General features: G+C 37.7%; 1 protein-coding gene across 1 annotated transcript; it reads right to left on the bottom strand.

Moving 5' to 3' along the window:
- Nucleotides 1–4,784: 4,784 nt before the first annotated feature.
- Nucleotides 4,785–12,491, bottom strand: LOC121296350 (CDGSH iron-sulfur domain-containing protein 2A-like). Its single transcript, XM_041221808.1, has 3 exons — nucleotides 12,235–12,491; nucleotides 6,835–7,049; nucleotides 4,785–5,057 (listed from the first exon to the last, which is right to left on the bottom strand). Exons 1-3 carry the CDS (start codon nucleotides 12,335–12,337, stop codon nucleotides 4,968–4,970), a joined length of 408 nt encoding a protein of 135 aa, XP_041077742.1. The 5' UTR covers nucleotides 12,338–12,491; the 3' UTR covers nucleotides 4,785–4,967.
- Between the last annotated feature and the right edge of the window lie 12,892 nt (nucleotides 12,492–25,383).

Here is a 25,383-nt window from a genome sequence, read left to right as displayed (position 1 = left end):
TTGAATTTGATAAAGGTATAAGTTACTGCTAACTAAAATAGTTTCAACTTGAAAAAGACATGATTCAAAACTACTTTCAGAGACACCAGGGGAAACTTCTTCTACAGCTGGACAAAATGTCAGCACCATAGAATAAAAAGGAAAAACAAAACATTCACATGCAGGAGTAACATTCTGTATTAGCACGTCTGCTCACGCCACTGATTATGGACATTTAAGTTAAATGCATTTAGGCCTGTTTGCTTTCAGGTTATCAACACTCCAGAGACATTCCACAGGCTTTCCATGTTGTCTAATGGGTGGTTTTGCAGACCCTCACTAGCAGTAATCTTACAGTGCTTAACCAATGGAAAATTAAGATAGTCCAAGATAAGTTCTAACCAGTAAACGTGAAAGTGCCAAATCAACGGACCTCTACAACTTCTGGTCAAAATGTTAGCTTATTTCTTTATTCTATGGTTCATGATATTGCTCCAACATGTACATCTATTTTTTAATGCAAATTTCTATTGGTCAACAATTACAGTTGTGCAGAAAACTATTCCAGTAATTACATTTCTAATAACAATAATGCAAAATACAGCAGCTAATTTGTTTTGTGCATTCTGCTCAAGAGATTTAAAGAATACATATATCTTGATGGCAACTTAAATTTTGTTACCTAAGCCACAGAACTGTAGAATGAAGACATTAACAAATAAATCATTTTTTACATACTGTAGATGTGCTGTTTTATTCTTTCTCCATATTCAAAGAATAAAGTTTATTTTTAAAGTACTGAACTGAAACAACTTGGCTAGTTTCACAGACCCTGATTAGCACTAATATTGGACTATTTCATCTAATGTAACATTAGCTAGTCAAGACTAGTGCTAACTAGGGGTCTTTGAAAACAGCTGTTAAGACTCCATTGTCTAATTTTACTGTAATGCAACTGAAACCACTTGCCTGCATGCTGGTTTAGAAAATAGTTATTTCTGCCTCAGTGATCAATTATACTTCCATTGCAATTGCTTGTGCTATCCCTTATATATGAATAAAGTAAGCTAAATCTCTACTGGCTTTTTATTAACGTTGTCCCTTTTGATGCACGAAATGGTGAAACTGGTCTTCATTTTTACCAGGTTTATTTTAGAATGTAGAATGCTTTGGTTTAGTAATCACACATCGTTTATATAGATTATTACATCATTAGACAGAATAAAGGTTTAGACATTAAAGTTGCTTTGTTTAATGTATAATAATTCCAGAAGACATTTAATTCATTACTCTTCATAAAAGAAAAAGACTGCACTTAGATGAAGCAGCACCAGCATTATTTACAATTCAAATCTGAAATCTAAATTTAGAATGGCTGTGTAAATATGCAGACGGGAAAAATATTTTACTATCACTGTTCTTAAGACAAAAAATTAAAATATGTAAATGTGCATTACTGTGATGGCTTTCAAGAAACTGGAATCTCGGTTCTCTGCATTATAATCACAGCTATGCAAATACATGGTTCACTGGAGCCACTAGCTATGACAGAAATGACTTGGGGTCCAGAGGGCAACAATCAATCTGGTATTTGTCCTCATATTACCTGATCATGAAACAGCAATTTTATCCAAACTGGTAAGAAGATGTTGAAAAAGGTTATAGTAACAGACATTGCAAAAATGGTTTGTATGGGGACTTAAATTTAGCATTTAGAGCAGAACGGAACAGGACACATATGGTTATATAGTGTCAGTATCCACACACTACCTAAATAATGTGCAACTACCATGTTCTAAAAGCTGAGGTAAATGGCAAACCTGTTGCTAGAGTAGAGGGTATTAGTGACACTGTGTAACAAATGTATTTATTTATTTTATTTTATTTTGTTCCTGGGTGGTAAGTGTTATTTCCTAATTGCTTATGCCTCAAAAGTATAGAAAATGGCTATTAATCCCCACAAACTTTGCTTTTGTGACCAGGACAGTGATATTTCAAAATATAATTATTTCCAATGGGAAAACGGGCAAATGTGTGTCTTTTTGTTTACATAAAGTCAGAACAAAACAACATATGAATCCAAATTAACATGTATCTATACTAAAGTATAAATATTTACAGTATAATCGTAAATCTCGAAAAACTACTCACTTCTAAATCTTTTGTAGTCATTTTTGTATTACTTTAGTATAAATACATGTGAACAAGATGGTACTTTAAATTCTGTGAGGCAGCGCAGTGATTTCAAGGCTCTGCCTGTATCCATCCAATATACAGACAGCTGGAACCTTGCTCGACCAATCACATTGCTTCACGTTCCATTGCCAGATTATAATACTTATACAATTGGTCTGACAAGGTTGTAGATATTATGTAAACACAAATAGGAACATGTTACAAATTTTACAAACTAATATTCACAATGATTTCAAAAGTTAATTTAATCCATCTATTGTTTATTTAGTTATTTATTTTTGTCACCTTCAAGTACAAAAAGCATAGACATTTCCATGACTTCTGAAACAATACTTTCTTTCTTATCTATCATATTCACAATTATAGGCCTTCCTCCTGGGCCTAATACTTTGTACTGTGACTATCATACTAAAGCACCCTATCTTGAAATAATAAATTATGATGCAGGATTTAGAAAGGAAGCTCTCATTCTGAAAAGCATACAGATACAGTACTAAGACAACTTAAGAACATTTTGGAGAAAACAAATCCAAAACTCCATCCAGAGTACAATACATTTAGGGCATTACTTTATGCCCATGCCCTGTAAACTTACTACCGACAGGGACAGATGGACATATAAAGGCATACTACTGTACATAGCAATAGTATAATACATGCCCTGTCTAAATCAAATTGTTGGTTGCTACCATATTCAACTGCTTAAACTATAACAACTTGTTAAGACACTAAAGTGATACCAAAACAGTAACTTAATGCCTGTACTCACTTGTTTATTTCCACATTCTGCTGAATGGTTAATCTATGCAGCTGATGACTGCAATGAATTCAGCATTTTGTACTTGAAATATTTTGAAAGTGTTGTGTATGGAATTGGTGACCACAAGTTCTAATTGTGTACAGTTGTAATATGGGGAATATCATGTTGCAGCTTGCATGCTCAGTGTTAGGTAGTGGAGTCCTGATTGGACAGCAAGTAATACAACCAGTTCTTCTGTTTTTTATACTGTTCACATCCCCATTTATTGTTTCCATATAAAACAAGTTTAAGTGAGTTCCATTATTTACAATATTAAATACATCACAGTAAACACAGTATCATATTTTAGGTATTTCCAAACCATTATTTTTCATTACCACAATCTGAAAGCTAAGTTTAGTGAATAGCAGTTTTTCTACTGCAATCAAGTAAGCTGCAGTATATTTCATTACTTTTCAGAAGTACACATCCTAATTAGTCCCAAGTATTTATATGTGTACTGCTGACACCGTTCTTAAAAAGGTCAGTGAGAAATAAATTGCCCCTGCTTCAGTACAAAACCCATTATGGTAAAGACTTAAATTACATACTTCTGTGGCTGAAGTCAAGAGATATTATCAGCTTGTTATGTAACTAGGTAAGTTACTGCGCAATTAAAAATCTGTTAGTTCTAACTCAAAACTTTATTTAGACACACCACGATTTAATTGCCAAAAGACAACACTGGTTTATTAGAGTTCATAAAGCCTTTTTTAAAAAAAAAAAAAAAAGACCTGTTTCATTTTAAGCAACATTTTTACAAAACCATACTCGCACACGTACGGTCATCCCAGCTTCTGCTTGAACCTGGGTTTACCGTATTCTGCTGTTGTTGTACAGCACGTCTGGACTTCCAGGCATTTGTGTTCGATCAGATTGTTGTCACTCACATGTCACATGTTTAAAACATGTGACATGCCAGCTTTTTTTCCTTTACAGACTGACGTCCTAGCACATTCATAAATATTGACACAAGTGTTGTGTATGGGAATTGGTGCGACATAACCACACAAATCATGTAATCACTTTAGTGTTTGGACCCACTAATACAGGCGTCTTTCTAGATGCTGAAGTTAAAAGGGCACTTGAGAAGGGCATCCACAATTGCTGCATGGCCGGCATTAATTTCAAGCCCCGAGTGTGTATTTTAACATAATCCCAACACGGACTAAGAAACTGTTTTTCTATCAACATGGTTTACTACAGTCTTTAGAGGGACATGAATGAAGACACTTAAAATGCTGCGCAGAATTATAACACCGTGTAACAATTTTTTTTATTTTTTTTTTTTTTTTTTTTTTTTTGTTCCTGGGTAGTAAGTGTTATTTCCTAATTGCTTATGCCTCAAAAGTATAGAAAATGGCTATTATTCCCCACAAACTTTGCTTTTGTGACCAGGACAGTGATATTTCAAAATATCACTATTTCCAATGGGAAAACGGGCAAATGTGTGTCTTTTCGTTCACATAAAGTCAGAAAAAAACAACATATGAATCCAAATTAACATGTATTTATACTAAAGTAATACAAAAATGACTACAAAAGATTTAGAAGCGAGTAGTTTTGAGATTTACGATTATACTGTAAATTTACAGCATAATCATAAATCGAAAAACTCATTAAATCTCATTTTTGTATTACTTTAGTATAAATACATGTTAATTTGGATTCATATGTTGTTTTTTTCTGACTTTATGTGAACGAAAAGACACACATTTGCCCGTTTTCCCATTGGAAATAGTGATATTTTGAAATATCACTGTCCTGGTCACAAAAGCAAAGTTTGTGGGGAATAATAGCCATTTTCTATACTTTTGAGGCATAAGCAATTAGGAAATAACACTTACTACCCAGGAACAAAAATTGTGTTACATAGTGTAATCTGTCTACCAGAACAAACAAAGCACTTACACACGCACACAAACAAAACCTCAAAATCACTTTTAACTACATCAGTAAAGCAACTATGATGAATCCCAGGCAGTATCGAGTCTTATAAAACTTTCTTCTTGAGAATCAGCGGACCCACATTGTCTCCGGTCAGCTCGTTGTGTTTTATGTGGGATTTATCGCACACAGGAAACTGAAAAAGGAAAGAAAAGTGTTATTTTAAAAGCTGATAATGGTAATGACACACAAAAGATGTGTGAAATATGAAAGTACAGCTGTTTGTAACATATAATGTGCACAAAAACAAGTAGGTTGAGGAATTCATTAATCTCTGTTCCTCAGGTTATAAAGTATAGAAATAATGTTAAATTTTACAAACGTCCAATGAACCACTCTGAGCTCAGTCCTTTTTTCACATAGAGAACTCACTACACTTTCCGCATTTACACTGAAACCACTCCACAAGTATGCTTCACTCTGATGCAAAGTGGTTGCAGGTTTCATAACTTTGACAGGTAAAGTTGTTGCAGGTGACAAAAAAATGTATGAGGCAAACTAGTTCTTCCTGAAGCAAATAGCTTTCCTACAGGATGTGTCTCCACAGAAGCTAACCACACACAGTCTAGCAAAAGCCAACAGAATCTGGTACTAAAGAATGATTTCTTGGTTATTGGGGAAAAAAATCCCAGTTAGAAACAGTCAAAGAGACAACTCTTTATGGATCAACTATACAGAAGTTTTTTTGCTGTAACCAACAAGATGAAATATTAAAAATAATAACTCTATGCTTTATGGTCTGGGGAAGTAAACACCTAAAGTGTGTTCTTTTTAAGAAGTAATTTTTCCCAAATCCTTTAGAAACAATGAACTGCAACTAACTTAATATGTACTAACTCATTAGAACTCCTGGCTGATTATGCAAGTGTGGGGCCTGCAAGATGGTATTATTTTATACCACTCTATACTAGCTCTGTCAAGTTTTAACATGTGTACACTTAAATATGGAGCACTATGTTAAAGTGTATGACCTTATTCACAAAGATTGGGGGTTACAAGAATTGAGTGGTTTCAAATGCAATCACTCAAATACTGTGTTTTATTATCTTATATATGCACAGGTGGTTTGACCCGTGTATAGTAAATATCACATACATAAGCAAAGTGTAAAAGCCAGTACCATCAAGTGAGTATTGACTGTGAATAAAGATATTTTGTATTGCCATCAATGCACAGCACTGGCTCTTGCAACAGTACTGGCTCTTGCAACTATACAGACACTAATCTAGCATGTGTTGCATATGTCTATGGTGAAAGAAAATCTTGCAACTAGATCTAAAGAGTTGCTCAGCCTATATCATAAATATCTCAGGTGACTTCAGCATAAAACCCTGCAGCACTTGCAAAAGTGCAAATGAAAAAAAAAGAAGCAAGGGACACAAATAAAGAATTAGGGAAGTAAAGGTGGTGTAGAAACAGTGAGTTAATTCCCCTTAGCTTTGTGCTAAGTCTGTGGCAGAAATAACAAGAACCAACTAAAGTACATGCATTAGTTCTTGGATTTACCTCAAGTTTTTTAAAGTTTTGTCGTCGTCTTTTTTTTTTTTTTTTTTTTTTTTTAAACTCAGCATGTTTGTAAATGTTTTATAAATTTGGCACAGTTTTGTCTATTTATTTTAAGTCTAGAAGAATTAAGTACAGGACAGAAATAGACTGTGGCAAAGAGCTAATATGAAAAAATGTTTCATTTGCATAAAAAAAAAAAGATCTCTGAATTTTGATTCAAACCATATTTAAGCCAATGCACTAATTTTTCTTTCTGTGTTATTGTTAATAGGAGCCTTACATTTGCATTTTATGCTGTATACAGGAAACTACAGTAACTAAGAGTAAACTTCCACAAAATAGTATTGTGGCAGGATAAATGTGATTCAATGAATGCAGTGCATGGACTGATAAGTAAGTAATCTTACCGTTTTTGAACGCCAGCATCTGCAGTAGCAGACATTTGTGCTTTTTAGATCCTCAATGTCAATCTCATTTACCACTTTAGGGTTTTCTTTTTGAATCTTCAGGTTAATTAGGCTGTCTTTCTGTTGCTTTTTCTTTGGCAGGAAGGGACGAACGGTGAGATACCCAAGCAGTGCGAGAACACCAAGCAAGGGCAGCAAATGCAACCATTCTGAAACTAAAATCACCAAAAAAGAAACAGTGAGAGTTTGAATACAAATTAATCTAAACTATTTCAGCACAGTCACACTACACAAAAGAAAATGTTGGTATAAAATGTATTGCATTTCAGACAGTACAGCGTGGCTTATAACTCACACTAACCCTATATTATTAAAACAATCAGAAGCCAGGAATTTCTTGTTAAATAAATGGAGCCTCACTTATAGTTGCATGAAGAACTATTACAAAAATACAGGTTTCGGGCATTATATATTCATGCTTTAATAAGTGCAATCTGTTCCGAGCAGATTTATCTGGGGCCTGGCTATTTCAATAATACACCTAAACATGGGACGTTCTGAAATCCAGGACGAGGTGCAGAGCTAGTGCCAGTTTCTAGCCCTTCAACACAGTATGGCATTTTCCCATGGGAATACACAATATTCATTTACCATTCTGCACAGAATGGTTAGCTTTCCGTAGCTTTCCACTTCCATCCATGTATCGAGCGAGTTTACAGTTTACTCTGTTACATTGCTACAAAAATAGCAGCCACATGGAGGAAAAAACTGTTTTCCAACTAAAGCAGATTCTACCAAGTAAAAAGTGTTTCCCTGTGATGTTTAATGTAGCCTAATTTGCACGTGTCGCAAAGTTGTTGGCTTACTCGCATGAAATATAGTCACTACAAGATTTTCCATTACATTTTTTTACTCAATCGCTACCATACCAAGAAAATACGGTAAAACTTGTCAGTCCCTATTTCTATCGTAAAGTAACTTTGCGATTTGTAACAATACCATTGTATTGTGCTGCGATGGATCCCTGTATACAAAATTCAAGAACGTTGTTGCTCTGCCAGCTATCACCACCGTTAAAATTATTAAACAGATGGTGGCGGAAAAGACTCTGCTGCAATTGTTACTCTAAATTTACCCCAGGTCTGATGTACACAAGCTGCAATTGACCTATAGCGTCTATTACAATGGTTTAATTTAATTTTGCACCGGACTTTAAAAATGGCTCCAATGGGGGAAAAAAAAAAAATCATGTAAAAATGGAGCATCTTGACTTTCAGGAGCATCATTTAAATAACACACATTAAGTGTACATTACTTTATTTACTAATGGTCTAAACTTGTTACAAAAAATAAATGAAATGACAATTGTTTTACATCTTCATAAATAAAACAACTTTCTTCCACTTATGTTCTTAGCTTCTTAGAAAAGTTTCTTCTTTAACATTTTTCTTAAATAGTAGTACAAAACATTTTTATATATTATATATGCGCCAATAAATGGGTAGAACAGTTTAACTTAAAACAAACAAATCAAATTACTTTATCATTATATGGCTAGTAGTGGATACACTATGGCCCAGTTATTCCAAGCGATGCGCAATCCCCTCACAAAATTAGTGCTTTTGCACAAATTTCGATATTTTCCAACATGGCACAAAACAGTTGCGTGATGGTGGAAAATTGCAGTTTTTTGCTCAATTCGCAAAAGCCACGTGCACATTCATTACCAATACAGCAGAAATGCACAAAAGCTACGCGTGAATGCCCAGAATTGGAATACTACATAACAATGGACTGTTAACAATACCCTGCCAAGCATACATATCATATTCCTCAGATGAGTCTACACTCAAATGCAAGGGCACTGGAACTAGGAGTGCTGCAGCATCCCCTGGCTTTGCACGGCTTCCATCATATACAGGTGTTACAGTTTTGTACAATGGCTTTCAGAACCCCCACTATAAAAATTGTTCTATTGCCATGGCTCAAATGTAACCTGCACATGGAGTGCAAAATCAAAGCTCAATACACATCAGTAGCATTGGCACCCCCGAAGTTTCATGCCCACCCCCACAAATGTATAAATAAGCTGCTAAATGGAGAAATGAAACAATGGACCACAGTATAGTGTAGGGTATTCAACATATAACAAATAAAAATATATTGTAGCGACTTGCTAACTGGGTAAGTGTCAACAGGTAGGAGACGAACAAAATATAACTGTAGCATCAAACTCTGCTCTTTATTTTACAGAAACACGTCTGTCAGCCGGTGTTCTGAGTAGCTCCCACCCATGCGCCTTACACTATACATAAATATATTTACAGAAGTGTGGAATGTAAAACAAACCCACAATACTAAAAACACTACTCTATTTGGAAGCCCTGAAGATGGGAATCTCAGCATGGAGCCAGCCAAGAACGCTGCCAGTGGATGCAGCCCGCACATGTGTATCCGTTATCGTACTCCTGCTGAAAACCCTTACCAACTGCCCCCCACTCACCACGCCTCCTGCTCCTACCACACCTGTATGTCATAGTCAATAGCATGGAATGCAGATTGTGGGTGTCAAAGTATGCTTCTGATATCAATGAGAAATAACAATAATTAATAAATAGTCAGTTGTGTCCTTATACCTGAGTGTGGAATTACCAGATGAGTGGCATGAAAAGGAAAGGGAGCCTTTGAAGAATGCAACTACAGAGACATTTTATGGATTGAGCCCTTGGGCACTGCTGCCCTTTGCCAGTGTTGCTAAATTGTAGCTAAATGCATATAATGGAAACATTCTGTGCATTGCAAGCCTGTCACGCTTACCACAAAACTGAGCCATTTTCATTCAAATTTGGCCTTCTGAGCAATTCAAATATTTCTGTGCTTATGCATATGAACTTTGAGCACATACATACATTTGTATCTAATGTTTATCATTATCATAGGCATTCGCATCGCTAATAAGCTAAATATTTAAAGGATTATCACAGATTCTACAGAATGCAAACCGATGTATCTATGCTGTGCTGTTTGCTGGGAAGTGAGTTTATGATTTCTCTACTTCTGCCTCCATAGTTTTGACAGGTGTCACAGAAATGCTTGACAAACTTGCCTGACAAACCTGGGGGCAATTAATTAAACTTAAATAAAAACAGGCAGTGGAATAAGAAAGGAACACCTTTAGTATATTTTACATTCAAAACGCAGACAAAATTTAACAATACAGTAATCAGTAGCCTAGCCTACTACTGTATAAGCCGTGTCTTTGACACTGAAATCTATGTGAATGCAAGTTAAGGAGGTGCAAACTGTTTCTTGATCGATATAGGGGTTTTATACTGCTGTATGTGTCTATTAAAGTAAAGCGTTCCTGCATTATAGAGGTAGTTGTTTAGTATCTGCCAGCTCGGTCTATGTTACACACCGACAGTATGTACTATGATACCGTGCTGTACTCTTGATTCTGTTTTGGGAGTTATTCTTTCAGCACCAAGAAAGCGTGCTAGGCAAAGTGATTAGTTTTGTTTCAGTCTGAAAGAACGAACATGATTGCAGCTTCCCTGTTTATTCTTTAAACATGTATTAACACTAGTGATGCTGCTATCACAATTATTCTTTTGAATATAATCGTTATATAAATGTGGACAGAACCGTGTATGATCGCTGGGTGTTTTCCATTGTTGTAGTGCCTCGGAAAGTGCCTACATTTCATTTCAGTGATTGGGTGAGAGTGCTGGAGTGATGTGCGTGGAGTTAAGGTTTGCTTTTTAAAAGCGTTATTTTGTGCCTCGCACAACTGGTTTTGTGCTTGCCACATAGTTTCGAACAGGGCAGGATCTCGCAAATTGTCGGCCACTCCCGTCAAATTGCGCTATGCAGACATAATACTTGTGCACAGTGCAAAACAGATTGTGGCCGCAAAAAAAAAGTTTGGAATTTGCCACATTTAGTGCATTAGCAAATAACGGCCATTTGTGACACGCATAACCCTCTGTGCGGTGCACAAACCTTTCGGATATCTGGGCCAATATCTCTATCTGCTGTATTTTATAAAGAAATACTGCAGCATTACACTTGTTTTCCATCAAGTGCAGAAGCAACATCATAATCATTTAATAATTTTAGAAATAACTTGTTTCTTCTCTGCTCTAGGAGCAAGCTGTTGAGAGCGAGCAAGATGTTGAGAGCAAGCAAGCAGTCTGCATCATTGAAACCTGAACTGACCCACATATCCTGTTTCAAGGATTAAAACGATCAGATTAGAACACAATTGAAATTCATCTGTACCTTAATGTCTTCACTAATGTGACAAAGTAAAGTTTCCTGTTTTGAATTATTGTTGCACGAAAACCAACTCTTTCACCAGCTAAAAGTGTAGGCTGCAATATGTAGGCTACAAGGAAAATAAGTTTGTGGGTAATTTGTAGGCTACACATTTGTTTTAGAGAAGTCTCCAACACAACTGCCCCTTCTCCTTTGTGGACAGGAGGGGTGAAAAAAAACTTTTGCATCTTCCATTGCAGAAGGTAAGTAAATTAATAAAAATGATTTGAACATTTGCTGACGGATTGTAGCTACAAGCAAAACGTAATCAAAGTCAGCTGGTTCAACCTATGTACTATTCAGAATGTAAAACAGATGCTTGATATCACCAGTAACAGCACCTTATGTCTAGCCTAGCACTTGGTTATCCAACATGCCAATATACTTATAACACTCCCATTGCAGAGAGACTCACCACACAACTTTTGTATAGCTGTGTGGTACAATTAGGCTCTCAAGTTAAAAATGGGAGGTTATAACAACAGGTCATCAGTTTCTGTTTCTTTTTTTTTTTTTTTTTTTTTTTAAAAACAGCACTGGAGACTAAGACATTAGCTCTCCAGCACACCTCACGTCTGCCCTGTCTTTTGTCGTCTTATTGTGGTAAACCATCGGCATGCATAAAATATTACATTTCACATAACTTGTTACACAATGCATAAATGAATTTCCTTAAACAAAGTGTTTGCCCTTAAGAAAACTAATTAAATTAAGAAACAAACAACAATACTATTACATACAAACCTACATTAACATGCTGTCTAATAGCTTCCTGGTCCGAATACACTACTGACCACAACTATTTTACCAGAGGAAAAATTAACAAGTATTTTGATAACACGGTGAAAATTGTTACTAAAGTCTTTAAAAGGATGCTACAATGCCCCACACTCTGCAAACAAATAACTAACCACTGTTGTTCTACTTGTCTGAAACAATGAAAAGGAAAGGTTACCTTCTCATAAAATGCAAATTAAAAGGTCGCACGGCCGTAGGTTTGAGTTCCACTTTGTTATTTAATTAACCGAAATTGTGTTATGACTTTAATGCAATACGTTTTAATTACAAACATGTATTTCTTACCTGTGAGCTTTGCAAAACCAGTGATTGACTCGGGTAAAGGGAGTCGTTTGAGATATGCTGGGAGTTGTTTTTTAATGATCATCGCAATACTTTCATACACCATCTTGACTCTCAACAAATTCAAATTCAATGAACTTACATATTTCCTGGGCCCTTTGCTAGCATTTCCATACGCAGTTTAGTAGAGCAAGTGTAGCATCAATTCTCAAAGTAACGGACTGAGTTTTGCGTAAATATTTTTGTGGATACAAAATTAAGCCTGCCAGGGAGATGCGGTTTACAACCAATAACAACAGGGAGAGCTGGTGCTCTTTGGTTGGTTAACGTCACCATGCGACACAGTTTAAATATGCTTGCACTAAACAACTATTTTTAATTACGGATGAATTAACAGGAGAGTAGTTGATCAACGTATTGTTCGTAAAAAATGTAATACAAGATACAAATTAAATCACCAGCGTTTTGGTAAAATATAAGATATATATAATGTTATATTCAATTATGTACACAAAAATTATAATTAATACGTCTTTAATTCATTCACGCTGTCCGCAAAGTGTTATGGGATATAGAGTGCTCTGGAGAATTTTCCATTGAGAGTCAATGGAGCAGTCTCAAATTTTGCAGTGTTTTTTTTTTTTTTTTTTTTAAAGATTTTTGCAAGGTCTCATGAAGAAAACGGCACCGACAAATGATAACACTACCTAATTATTATAACACTGTACTCATAAGTAGCCTACGTTAAAAAAAAAAAAAAGTAATTGTCACTATTATATTAACATAGTACCAAATATTAATATCTTTGGTTGTGTTCCTTATGAATTTCATTTCAGTATGATATGCTCATCTATCCCTACAAATTGCATCTAATAGTTAAAAAATGTCCAAAGCTATTTAAACTTCTTCAAAAGACCATCTATAACTTTCCGGTCATCTATATTCTTCTGGTTCCGTCACCTGCTGTCCCTCAGAAGGTACCCATTCAACCCTCTTCAGTTGTAAAAAGGCAAATAGATTTCTAAATACTATTGTCTTGTTCCCTAAAAAAAAAAAAAAAAAAAAAAAAACTTAAACTTGTAAAGGTTATGTGATTATCGGATCGGTTTCATTTCTTGAATGCTTAATCTTTAGCAATACATAAGAATAAATGTTTAAACTTTAAAATATTGGGCATTTTTGTAGTCAACTAGAAATCATGAGAAGCAGCGTGCCCACCCCTGTGGTATTTTTGTGTTTTATGTTGCCTTTTATGTGTTATTGCAGTGGCGCAGTGTGGGTTATGTAGCACAGATGATGCAAAATGTTCATTTGTATTTAAGCAGATTGCACAATCACTTCATATGCTGATTGAAATAGGTATTTGTACGAGGGCACAGGAAGAGCACAATTAGTGTCGCGCAGCAATCTGGCGGGAGCCGTGCACCAAAAACATCCGGCCGCGCAGCAACTCACACGATCACTTCATAAAATATCACACACAGTACCCATCTCACTTTAGGGCTCTTAAACATATATGCAGTATATATTTTTTTTCTGTATATAAATGCTGCACCGCCGCGCAAGTGTCAACCTCTTGCTTTGCGTTTATCAGTTTGGACATTGAGGAAATCCTATTGGTTAAGAGAAACAACGTGCTACCTAAGAATAGCCAATCGAGTGCGTTTTAAGACATGCAGTGCACACCCACTGCCCTCGCGACAATAGTGGAAAACTAACACTGATGAGAAGGGGTTTGCAAATTGTTTTTCCCCCCATTCTTATTCTTCATTCGGACTTCTTCTTCTTCTAATTATTCTGCTTCTTCATTCGGACTGCATGTTAAGTTACAGCAACGAACACAAAGGAAAAGAAAAGGTGTGACACCATTGCTAAGTTAAGCGGTGTTTTTCTACGTAGATATGTACTATTTTTAGTACAGTACATAGAAACATAAATCCCTAAAAAACAAATGACATAACCATCTTAAAACTCAAAGAAGTGGCAACATCTTTCAATACCATTTAAAATAAAGAATGACACAAATGCAGAAACATTATGTTATAGTAGTACGTGGACTTTTTGATAAGTGCATTGGTGTGTGCTTCCTGTGTTTCTCTTTGATCGTAGATAATTACTGTGTGTGAGTATGATATGTTATTTCTTTGGTTTGGGAATTAGGCAGGCGCTAAAAGGATGCAAAGTGTGGTCGGACGATGTTAAAACCTCAGTCTATTTAAAACCTTGAACATTTATAGTGCCCTGATCTTGCTGATATTTTCGAGTGTATTTGTTGCCTGTTGCATTTAATGACAACCACGTTTGCTGGTGATCATTGTTTAGTAGTACGGGCAGTTTATATTAAATATGAAGTAACCTATTTAGTATTCAACTAAGCTGCCCATTGACAAAAAAGTAATGCTCAGAGAAGCCTGTAGTCCGCTCATTACAAAAAAACAGAAGGAACATTTGTTATGGCGTGTGAAAAATGAAAGCATTTAGTGTCCGCTTTGCAGGCTTCCGATAATGCATGAAGCTGTACACGGCGTGATCTTTTTTTTGTTGTAGGCCTGGTTCGTCCATGAGGTTATATTTTATCAACTAATAAATAAAGAAATAAATCACTTTTTCTAAGCTGATTTCGCAATGAAACTGGGTATTCCAAATCTTGCTGTATTTTTAATTAATTTCTTTCGTTTTAAAGAAGCTTTTTTGTATAGTACGGTGTACTGCATCAGAGGAATTTGATAGGGTCAAGAAAAGTTTTAAATATTGACTAACTGGAGCTTGCTGACGCTTGTGTGCTGGAAAGGAAACAAACATTAGAAGATCCTTTTCCGCAACCACAAGTAAAATATCATGAACTGTCACAAACATTACATCTCTGCTGGTGGCTATAGTACTTTTTGCAGGAAGACACGGGAAAACTTCAAGCTATATAAGAATGTCTTTTTTTTTTTAATATTATATATCAAGAAGCACGCACTGCCCTCACACCTTGGAGCCGCAGCCGGAGCCGGTGTACGCACAAAACACTACCAAAACAGTACTTTCAGAACACTCTGAGTGTTTTTAGTGTAAGTTCAAAACACTCAGGTCATGTTCCTAACACTTTACCTCTAAGTTCAAAACAACACACTTTCAAAACACTCTCACGCTCACAACACTCTACAGTACATTAAGTTCAAAGCCTTGATGTTGCTTTTTACCGTTATGACATTGCATTTGTATTTTACCCAAATGTTTTTCAGCTAAAGCTAACTAAATTAATTAACACAATAAATCGTCTTCTGTCGCACAAGTGCATCTGATGCTGGTAATGTTGCGCGAACCGTATCAATGAAAACCTCTCTCTCCAACTGTAAGTCTTCGGCCGTTGGTGTATCTAGAATGGGTGCAGCGGTTATGAGGGACTTCCCAGCGACGTGCTGGATGTCGTAGGAGAATCTGAGTAGCTGCAAGCAAAATCTCAGGATCCATTGTGAAGCTCATTCAGCCCCCAGGAACCCAACAATGGTATCAGCGGTTTGTGGTCATTTCTGAGTGTAAACTACAAACCGAGGAGGTCGGAGGAGAGTCGTTCACAAGCCCACGTGACGGCTAATGCCTCTTTTTTGATCTGGGAGTAACGTTTTTCACCGTCTGCTAGGTTTCTGGAAATGTGAGGAAGTGTGAGTACAGCTCCATAGTTGTACGGCGATGCCTGCTGCTACTCTGGTTTCAGCTTTTGGCGAACACTGTGCCAAGCACTCTGGGTGAACTGAGCTCTTCCTTGAGCTGCTGAAACGTGAGTCTCCAACATCACTCGTTCTTGTCACGCAGCAGTTCTTTCAGTGGCGTGGTGAAGGAAGCTAGTTTTGGTAGAAATTTTGCCAAGTAGTTTGCCACGCCCATTACTCTGCACACATCAGCTACATAGGCTGGCTCAGGCAGCTGCATTATGGCTTTTATTTTGTTCAGATCTGGCTCAATTCCTGTGTCCCACAAAAAGCATGGTGTCTTTGGCAAATTTGCACTTTCCGTGCATTAAGTGTCTGTGTAGGGCCCGTCTTGTTATGAGGTTTGTGTTAGGATTTTCTGTGTGTGCCATATATTTCTGAAACTTATGTCCCTTTGTAGTCTTCGACCCTAATGTATCTACTTTATTTGCAGACGGCTGTGCAGTTGAGCTTCATGCAGTAATGTTTGTTGTCTCCTGACTCATTCATTTTGCCGAACACTCTGTATGGCTTTATCTAAAGTCAAGTCGGGTCTAACTGAAGGCATTCTGGAAATCATCTGTCTAGTATGCCCACTACAATCCTGCCATGAATCAGTTCTTCTTGAGGGGCACCAAATTTGCAATGTTCCGCCACATCTCATATTAAACTTAGCACTCTCATAAATAACATTGTGTTTCCCCATGCAGTGCTGTTCAAAGGCTTTTTTCACCAGTTCAGACTTGTTTCTCTGCGTCACTCAGAGGTAAGACACACAAAATGTCATCTGCATCATCCCCCAATGTGTATAGTAAAGAGTTCACCTGGTACTCTTTTTGGCTTTTCATCGAGACCAGACGCTTGGCGGAAGCGCTCAAACCGCCTGATCCACTTTGGCCAGTCACCAGTGGAGAAGTGAAAAGTCTCTGGAGGTGAAATTTATACTGCCATTTCCTTTTTAAATTTTTTTTTTCTTTCAGCAGCTGAAGTGTTACTTTTCTGGCAGACAGTCAACTTCTTTTTTTTTCTTTTTCTTTTTAGCAGGTTTGCTCTTGGTGGGTAGCCAACTCAGGGGAGGTTGCATAGCAACTCTGGTGCAGGCACTAGTCTCCAGCTATTACATACGGAATTAATGCACATATACTGGTCTTGCAAATTTTCATGCATGCACACAAGACTTTTACATTTCATTTGTATTTCTTAACTACATCTTTGTTTAAACTTTAGTCTCAGTCACTGAGCACGGGGACTGTTCTTCTCGAGGTCGGAATTTATATTTTTTCGTCTTTTTTTTTTTTTTTTAACTTCTGACACCATGTATGTTTATCTTATAAACGTGGAGATGGACACCAAGTTGCAATACAGTGAGGTAACTTTTATTATTAACTCCCCCCTGACCCCCAAATATACATCATCTGTAAAGGCCATTAGACAGGAAGTATGTAGTTTCCCTGTAAATTAACCCTTTACTACAGGACATCAGGCAGGTGAAATTACAGACATTATTGCACTATTTAACATTACATAGATAGATTATGTTTACAATTAGGCATGCTTAAATTCAAAGGTGGAGCACAGCACACAGTCATGCTAAAGTGCAGTTAACATATTGTAGCAATCTGTGCGTTTGTGTTTTTGTGCTGTACTTCAGCTGTGTTTGTGTACTGTAATCCCTGGTGTAATTGTGTGCCCTTCCCGCTCTGTATTTCACGCCACTGGTTTTGTGTGTCTCTGCCTGTGTCTGCGTATTCTTAGCCTGCTTGCAGTGCATGGTCTGTGTCTCGTCTGTATTTGGTCCTCTCTCTGTGTCACTGTGTGTGCACATGTTCTGTGTGTTCTCATTGGCCCGAAGTGTGTGGCTGAGGACCAATGGGATGTGTAAGCTCTGGTACCCTATTTAAATAACGGTGCAAAGCTAAGGTTATAAAAGCAGCTGCACTGTTGTTATTGTTGTGACTCTGGCTTGGGTGCTAAGAGAGCATCCAGAGAAGAATAAATAGAGTTTTTTGGAACCAGGAACAAAGCATGTCTTCTCCTGTTTTTTGTCTCCTGTGAAACGCTACATTGGTGTCAGAGCGGGATTAAGAACAAAACCCACGGCAAGCAGGAGCAGTTAGGAGACAGTAGATGGACCAGTGGATCTACTACAACCCCGACTCATCCCAGACCCAGTGGGATGGCAGACTGGAAGACCTCCTCGGTGGCCTGGAGGATGAAGGCTTGTGCCTTGCTTGCGGGGAGTTTGGGCACAAGGTGGCACGCTAACACTTCCAGGAAGAAGAGGAGGTACTGCCTGCCCGAAAGCAAAAGCGGAGTAGGGGCGGCCGTTCCCAGAAGCAAACAAGGGAACCGGTGCCGTCTCCAGCGCCGGAGAGGGAGGTGCTGCCGCTGCTGGAATACCTCGCACCCCTGCCAGCTACAAGGGGGAGGGGCAGCTGGGACGACTACCAGACGTTGTGACGTCCCGCACGGGTGCTTTGCCTGCAGGAAGTGTGGGCACTAGGAGATCCTTGAGCCTTGGTCAGAGAGAGAGCCGCCACCACTGCAAGCGCCAGCCCTTTCAACGGCTCCTGCAAAGGGCAAAAGCAAAGAGCAGGGCACCAGTGGAGAGCAGGAGCAGCAACGACCGCCTATACAATCCCCCACCCCTCTGCAAGTGCCAGCCCTTTCAAGGGCTCCTGCAACAGACACGAGTCAGGAGTAGGGCACCAGCAGAGAGTAGGAGCAGCGATGACTGGCAGTACCACCCCCCAAACGCTGGCAAGCACCACCACTATCATGGCCTGACTGCCCACTACAAGCACCGGAGCGCCTCAGGCTGATGTCAGCCTTGCCGCTGCCAGCACCACCTCCACCTGACTGGTCAACGCTACCGCCTGACTGCCCACCGCCGCAGGGCCCTTCACCACTGCTGGAGTGCACCGCGCCACCTACAGCATGACCACTGCCGGATTGCCCTGTGCAGCTGCCAGGAGTGCCATGGTTGGCATTGCCGCTGCTAGCTCCACCGCCGCCGGAGAGCACAGCATTATCACCCTCTGTAATGGAGCCCAGACAAAGCAAATGTTACTTGGGTTTACCATTAGTGTGTTCTTTCTGTGTGGTTGATCAAACATCTAACTTTAAGAGCTGTACTGTGCATGCTCAGAACCCCAAATTTGAAATCCTTACAACACAAGAACGTATTCATATTTTGTACCAAAACAGCAAAATGCACTAGTCTGGGCCAGTCCCTTTTGTACCCTAAAAACTACAAGCCCTTTGGGGCGCTAGACAGTAAAAAAAAAAAAAAAAAAAAAAAAAAAAAAAAAACCTCCATAAAAAACCCTGGTAAAAATTAAATGTAGATTATATAACATGGATACATAATGTGGGGCTCCAATGGTTTGTCACCTATGTTTTCAAAGCAAAATGCTGTAATTCACATTGATCTGGAGATATATAATATTATTCAGGTACACTGATATTTGTTGGTGATAAAGCAAAAAGGAACACTATAAGGGATTGATTGTCCCGGTCCAAAATATAAAGGGTTTTGTTTGGTTTGTTTTTTTGTTTTTTTACAATTCACAAAGAGAATAACGTTATGTCCAAACTTAATCTCTAAATAAATAAAATATATACTAGGCATGTACTGTTAATACAGTCAAATGTGATGGAACATAGGAACCAATCCTGGTCATTCACCGATTTAAAAAAAATACACTGTAGAGATGTTGGTTTTCTTAAAGTCCCCTTCTTTTAATGATTTAAACAACTGTCTTTCGTTCTGACGCTGATCAATAGAGCAGACCCAGAGTGTCCCATGTCATAAAAGTCCATATCTGTATCTGAAGTTTTGTTGTTTTTTTAAATGTTATAAAGATATGTTGAAAGCATCAGTTCTGCAGGTGTTTCTTGTAAAATGTTGTGAGAAAAATAAAAACACCATGTGAAAAAGTTGATTACCGTGGGCTTGAAATGGTAGTGCCCAGCCCCATGCTGTGGGTACTGTTTGTATGTAGCAAATACAAATTAAAGGACTATCCCAGACATAGACTGTAGTCAGCTTGCCTTCAATCCTGAAACATAATATACAAGCCACATCTTGACCAGAAGTGGGTCCAGTGCCTCTAGTGTTCAGATACACAACAACAAAAATGTGAAGCTCTGTCTAAATGGGGATATTTATGCAAGATAACTGCAGCAAACAGGCACTTTTTTTCTTGACAGATACCACATCATACAGTCCTGGAAAAAGTATTTGCCCTGTCTGATTTTCTGCATTTCTGCATATTTCTGACACTGAATGTTATCAGATCTTCAACCAAAATCTAATATTAGATAAAAGGGATCTGAGTGAAAAAATAAAACAAAATTTTAGTACTTATTTCATTTATTTATTAAAGGAAGTTATGCAACACCCAATGCCCCTGTGTGAAAAAGTAATCGCCCCCTTTAGCAGCAATAACTGCAACCAAACGATTCCTGTAGTTATTGATACAGCGCTGTGGAGGAATTTTGGCCCACTCCTTCATACAGAACTGCTTCAACTCGGTGACATTTGTGGGTTTTCGAGCATAAACTGCTCGTTTTAGGTCCAGCCACAACATCTCAATGGGGTTTAGATCTGGACTTTGACTAGGCCATTCCAAAACTTTAAATTTCTTGTTCTTCAACCATTCTGATGTAGACTTGCTTGTTTGTTTCAGATCATTGTCTTGCTGCATAACCCAGCTGTGCTTCAGCTTCAGCTCACGGACGGATGGCCTGACATTCTCCTGTAGAATTCTCTGATACCGAGCAGAATTCTTGGTTCCTTCAATGATGGCAAGTTGTCCAGGTCCTGATGCAGCAAAGCATCCCTAAATCATGACACTACCACCACCATGCTTGACCGTTGGTATGAGGATCTTACTGTGGAATGCAGTATTTGGTTTTCGCCAGACATAACAGGGGCAATGTTGGTCAAAAAGTTCCACTTTTGACTCATCTGTCCATAGATCATTGTTCCAGAACTCTTGAGGATCATCCAGGTGCTTTTTGGCAAACCTGAGACAAGTATTCATGTTCTTCTTCTTCCAGTGAGCAGTGGTTTCCACCTTGCTACTCTGCCATGAATCCCATTTTTGCCTGTGTCTTTCTGATGGTGGAGTTATGAACACTGACCTTAGCCAAGGTGAGAGGCCTGCAGATCCCTGGATGTTGTTGTAGGGTTCTTTGTGACTTCCTGGACGATGTTACACCTTCCTCTTGGAGAGATTTTGGCAGGACGGACACTCCTGGCAAGATTCACTACTGTCCCAAACTTTCTTAATTTGGACAATATGGCTCTGACAGTAGTTTGGTGGAGCCCCAGAGCCTTAGAAATGGCTTTGTAACCCTTTCTAGACTGATAGGCATCAACAACTTTTTTTGGAGGTCTTCAGGAATTTCGTTTGATCGTGGCATGATGTGCCTCTAGAACCTGTGTGGTACCGATTGGTACCGCTCAGCATTTAATAATTTAAACAAGCAGAAAATAAAAGGTTGCAAAGACAAACAAAACACAGGACACGGCACTCTGAGTCAAAACAAAAAGAAAAACAAAGGGACTTTGCCACAAACCCACAAAAAGATCTGACCAAATTCAATGTGAAAAATGTGCACAAATGCAGAAAATCAGATGGGGCAAATACTTTTTCACTGCACTTTTGCCTGGACTGATTGACAGATCAGCCCTCTAGTCATCTAGTCTCCTGAGAGGATACAGCAGAGCAAAAGGACAATTTGAAAAGATAATTAGTACCATGCAAGATACTGCAGTACACCAGCAAAAATAATATCACATACTGAAATTTATTTATTTTTCTTATACTCATTAGGCCAAACGAATGCCCTAGCTTTCTGAAGCATCGTTGCAAATCAAATCCACCAAACTTGACCTCAGGCATTTTTCCTGGATCTCAGTCTCATTGGGTTAGCGTTAGGGTTAGGGTTATGTTTGGGATGAACAAGCCATTCATTATTAAAATCCTACCTCTCATCTGTATGAAATATTAATTGTATGAAATATTATTGAGGGTGAAATGTGACAGCCAATGGAAATCCGTCTAGACTCTGAGACCTTCGTAACTCATTTCTAATTGACTCTAAAGGTGAAAGTCGTGTGTTCAAATAACTGCAGCACCTGTTTCATAGTAAGAAAAAAAACAGTACCTAGCTACTAAATCAAGCTACTGACTGAAAAAAAGATTAAATAATAATTGCAGTTTTGTGGCTTTGAGCACACTCTACTGGACATTAAAAATGTTAACAAAGGTTTCTGATAAAAAAAAGGGCACCTGATCCAATAGGGGTAAATATTTAGATTTTACAGGTATCATTGAAAAATGGCCTGTAATTTGGTTCGATTGAGTAATTTAGAGTATATGTGGAACAAAAACCTGGAGGGCTTCCAACTCTGGCACTGGAATTGTCTACCCCTGCTATAGTTTTTTGTAAAGGACTGTGCCCTCATCATCCTGTCAGTATACCTGTAAGTTGCTACAGCCAAATAGGGTTTTAATGTGTATGAAGTTGTTTTTATTTTATTTTCCTTTAGAGGTTTATATTAATAAATATAAATAAGTAATTCTGACAGAAGTTATTGTGTTACATTATCAAAATGTAATTTTACATAAAGACAAAATGTTTTTAAATAGTCCTTTTTAAAAGACAATTTTTATTAACTATAAGTTTAGGCATTGAAGTTTATTCTAATTTTTCAAATAACTGTTTATTGTAAGAGAATGTTTATAAAGACACAGTTTTGTGAAGTTTCCACAACTTGTATATGTAATGTGTAAATATTAAGGAAATTCCCAGTAATTACATCACTGCTGTGTTAATAATATGAAAACAATCCTTCTATACAGGTTTAATTATGTTATGATCTATTACTATTGATGTTAAAACATCTAATATTATTTAATGTTATTACTCTAACCCTAACCCCCTTAACATAATTAAATAACAGTTTTTACTGGTAAAATTAAGATAATTACAGACTGGTTAATAGCAGTGTAAATAGGAGACATTGCTTATATTTTCACAGCAGTGATGTCAATAGCTTCTTTTGAAAATGTCTTTCATTTTCTGCTCCATTACTGCAATAATATTTGTGGTGTTCAGGATTTTGTATCAGCAGAATTTTTATGTTAAATCTGCTGAAGAATCACTACCAATAAACATCCTTGATGCCTCAAACTAGAAGGTAAAAACACAGCGCAGTAAATGTCTTATTACCTTATGAAAATATAAAGAAAACAAAAACAAAATGCTGAGTCATACTTTATAAGTTTGTAAACAAAATTAATTTGTTTCTGGGTTACTATATTCTACACATCATTTCTAGAGTGTATTGTTATTATTTCAAACTATTAATAAAGGTGGCATACATTGACATCCACTACCAACTCTGAATATAGTTTGGTTTTTTGCATCTCTGAACAAAAAAAATAAATTCTGGGTGCTGTAACTAACTCAGCATCAGTCCAATAGAGGTGAAATGACTCATAAGAATGTAATGAAACGAAGATGAATACCATAATGTTACTAATGCTGTCAGGCCCTGTGATAAACCTGCTAGTACAACAGGAGGTAAGGGAGTCTATTTAAAATACAACAAAACAATATTGTGTACAGTGTATGGAGCAAAGAAATGCAGATTTATTTTGGGCTATAAATACTGTTAGAGGAACCTTATGCCTCAGGACATGCCATTGTCCCTAACCTTTCATAGAATTTATTTTTACTGGGGGGGGGGGGGGGGGGGGGGGGGGGAACAGAATAAAAATGGGTAGTTAGAAATGACTCAGCTAGTTTCAATTACATTAATCCTGAACTATCTAACCTTACAATTGTAATTAAATTAATGTGTTAGCAAACACAAAGGTTACCTGAAAGCTAAAAACAGTGGTTTTTGTCATCAAAAACTCAAGACTCAAGATTTAAGCTAGATTTGCTGTTACCTGGTTGACTGACAGGATCCTTTTTGGCACAGCTGAATCTTGGTTTTAAACTTTTCAGAGGCATTTTGTCAGTCCTCAGATCCATATGTAAGGGATGGAATATGAACAAAAGACATCGAACTCCTGATGGCAGCTGTTTATGCAAAATCTTGGGTAGGTGAATTCTAACCTCTCAATCTTTCAGCAAAACTCCTGGTAACCACGGTGACACGAGACTGCATGGAGGAAAAGCAAATGTGCCGACTACACAAGAGAACTGCATTTCGTGGGTCAGACCTGTAATTTGACATTGAAACCTGCAGACCCGTGACAGTCATTGTTCAACTGGACAAAATAAAATTTATATGTAAGATCACTGTTTGGGTTATGTAAAAAACAAAGCTTGCCATGATCAGCATATGATTATATGTACACTCCATTCATTGATTGGTTCTTAATTCAAGTTGCAAATGATATCATTTTAAATTAACCAATGTTGTTGTTTTGTTTTTCTTTTATTGATTCGAAATGTCATTTTAATTTAGGTTAGAGTAATCATTATCCAAAATGTTCTCACGGAAGAACCTCCCCTTTTGCTCACCTGCGTCTGGATCAGCATTCCAGTTGATGAAACCAGACCTATGATATGCCACTTGCTATTTTCTAACTAAGCCTGAAACCAGGTGAGGCTTATAAACTAATCAGGCTTATAAACTATAGTAAAAAAAAAGGTCTTCAAATACATCTGTCTATCAGCCACACCTGGCCATCCGCCATCTTGCAAAAGTCACTCATGGGCAAAGACACTTGCATTCCTAAAGCTGAAACTATTTTGGGGTTTGTAAATGTACTGTCAATCAATAAAGTGGAGTGCATAGTTCAAATTGTGTCATGTAACAACATGGCCAGGCATTACTCTAATAAGATCATGACTGGGAACCCCTACACTCAGAGGAGCTGGGACTAGAGATGCTGGGGACGAGGCAGTACCCCCTGGCTTTGCATGGCTTCCATCATACAGTTTTGTTCAATGGCTTTCAGCACCCCAACTTTTAAAATTGTTCCAGTGCCACTGCCTATAATAAACTCTCCAAATTCCAAATTGAAATGTAACCATTGTAAACTTTGGTTCAGGGCACCCCTCTTTGATCTAGATTCTGTTTCAACCTATTATGTGCTAGCATTCCAGAAATGGCAGCACCTTTATGCTGGTCGTCAGGGCGAAAGCCATGGGCTTATAGGCTATATTAAATCTAATAACCTTAAATGCTATGGTATGGCACACTTAACTCATACACTCAAAAACACCAAATTCTAAGAAATCTGTCATCCTTGACATTTATTACATTCATATATAAAAATAATTTTTATATAGCACCTTTCATAGTGGACCACCATCACAAAGCACTTTACAAGATATGAGACTAGGGTGTGTAAGCTAGGCATCAGCTGCAGAGTCACTCACAACAACGTCTCACCTGAAAGACGGAGCACAAGTGACTTGCTAAGGGTCCCACAGTGAGTCA

The sequence above is a fragment of the Polyodon spathula genome, chromosome 2 (assembly GCF_017654505.1).
Source record: "Polyodon spathula isolate WHYD16114869_AA chromosome 2, ASM1765450v1, whole genome shotgun sequence".
In the NCBI taxonomy this organism is placed as follows: Eukaryota; Metazoa; Chordata; class Actinopteri; order Acipenseriformes; family Polyodontidae; genus Polyodon; species Polyodon spathula.
This window is presented reverse-complemented; position numbering and strand designations above follow the sequence as displayed.

Bases quoted from the DNA above. Each gene is read 5' to 3' on its own strand.
- LOC121296350 (XM_041221808.1), bottom strand. From the start codon at position 12,337: ATGGTGTATGAAAGTATTGCGATGATCATTAAAAAACAACTCCCAGCA. The intron at 7,050-12,234 runs GTAAGAAATACA...TGGTGATTTTAG, and splicing joins TGGTTTTGCAAAGCTCACAG to TTTCAGAATGGTTGCATTTG. The intron at 5,058-6,834 runs GTAAGATTACTT...TTCCTTTTTCAG, and splicing joins GATGCTGGCGTTCAAAAACG to TTTCCTGTGTGCGATAAATC.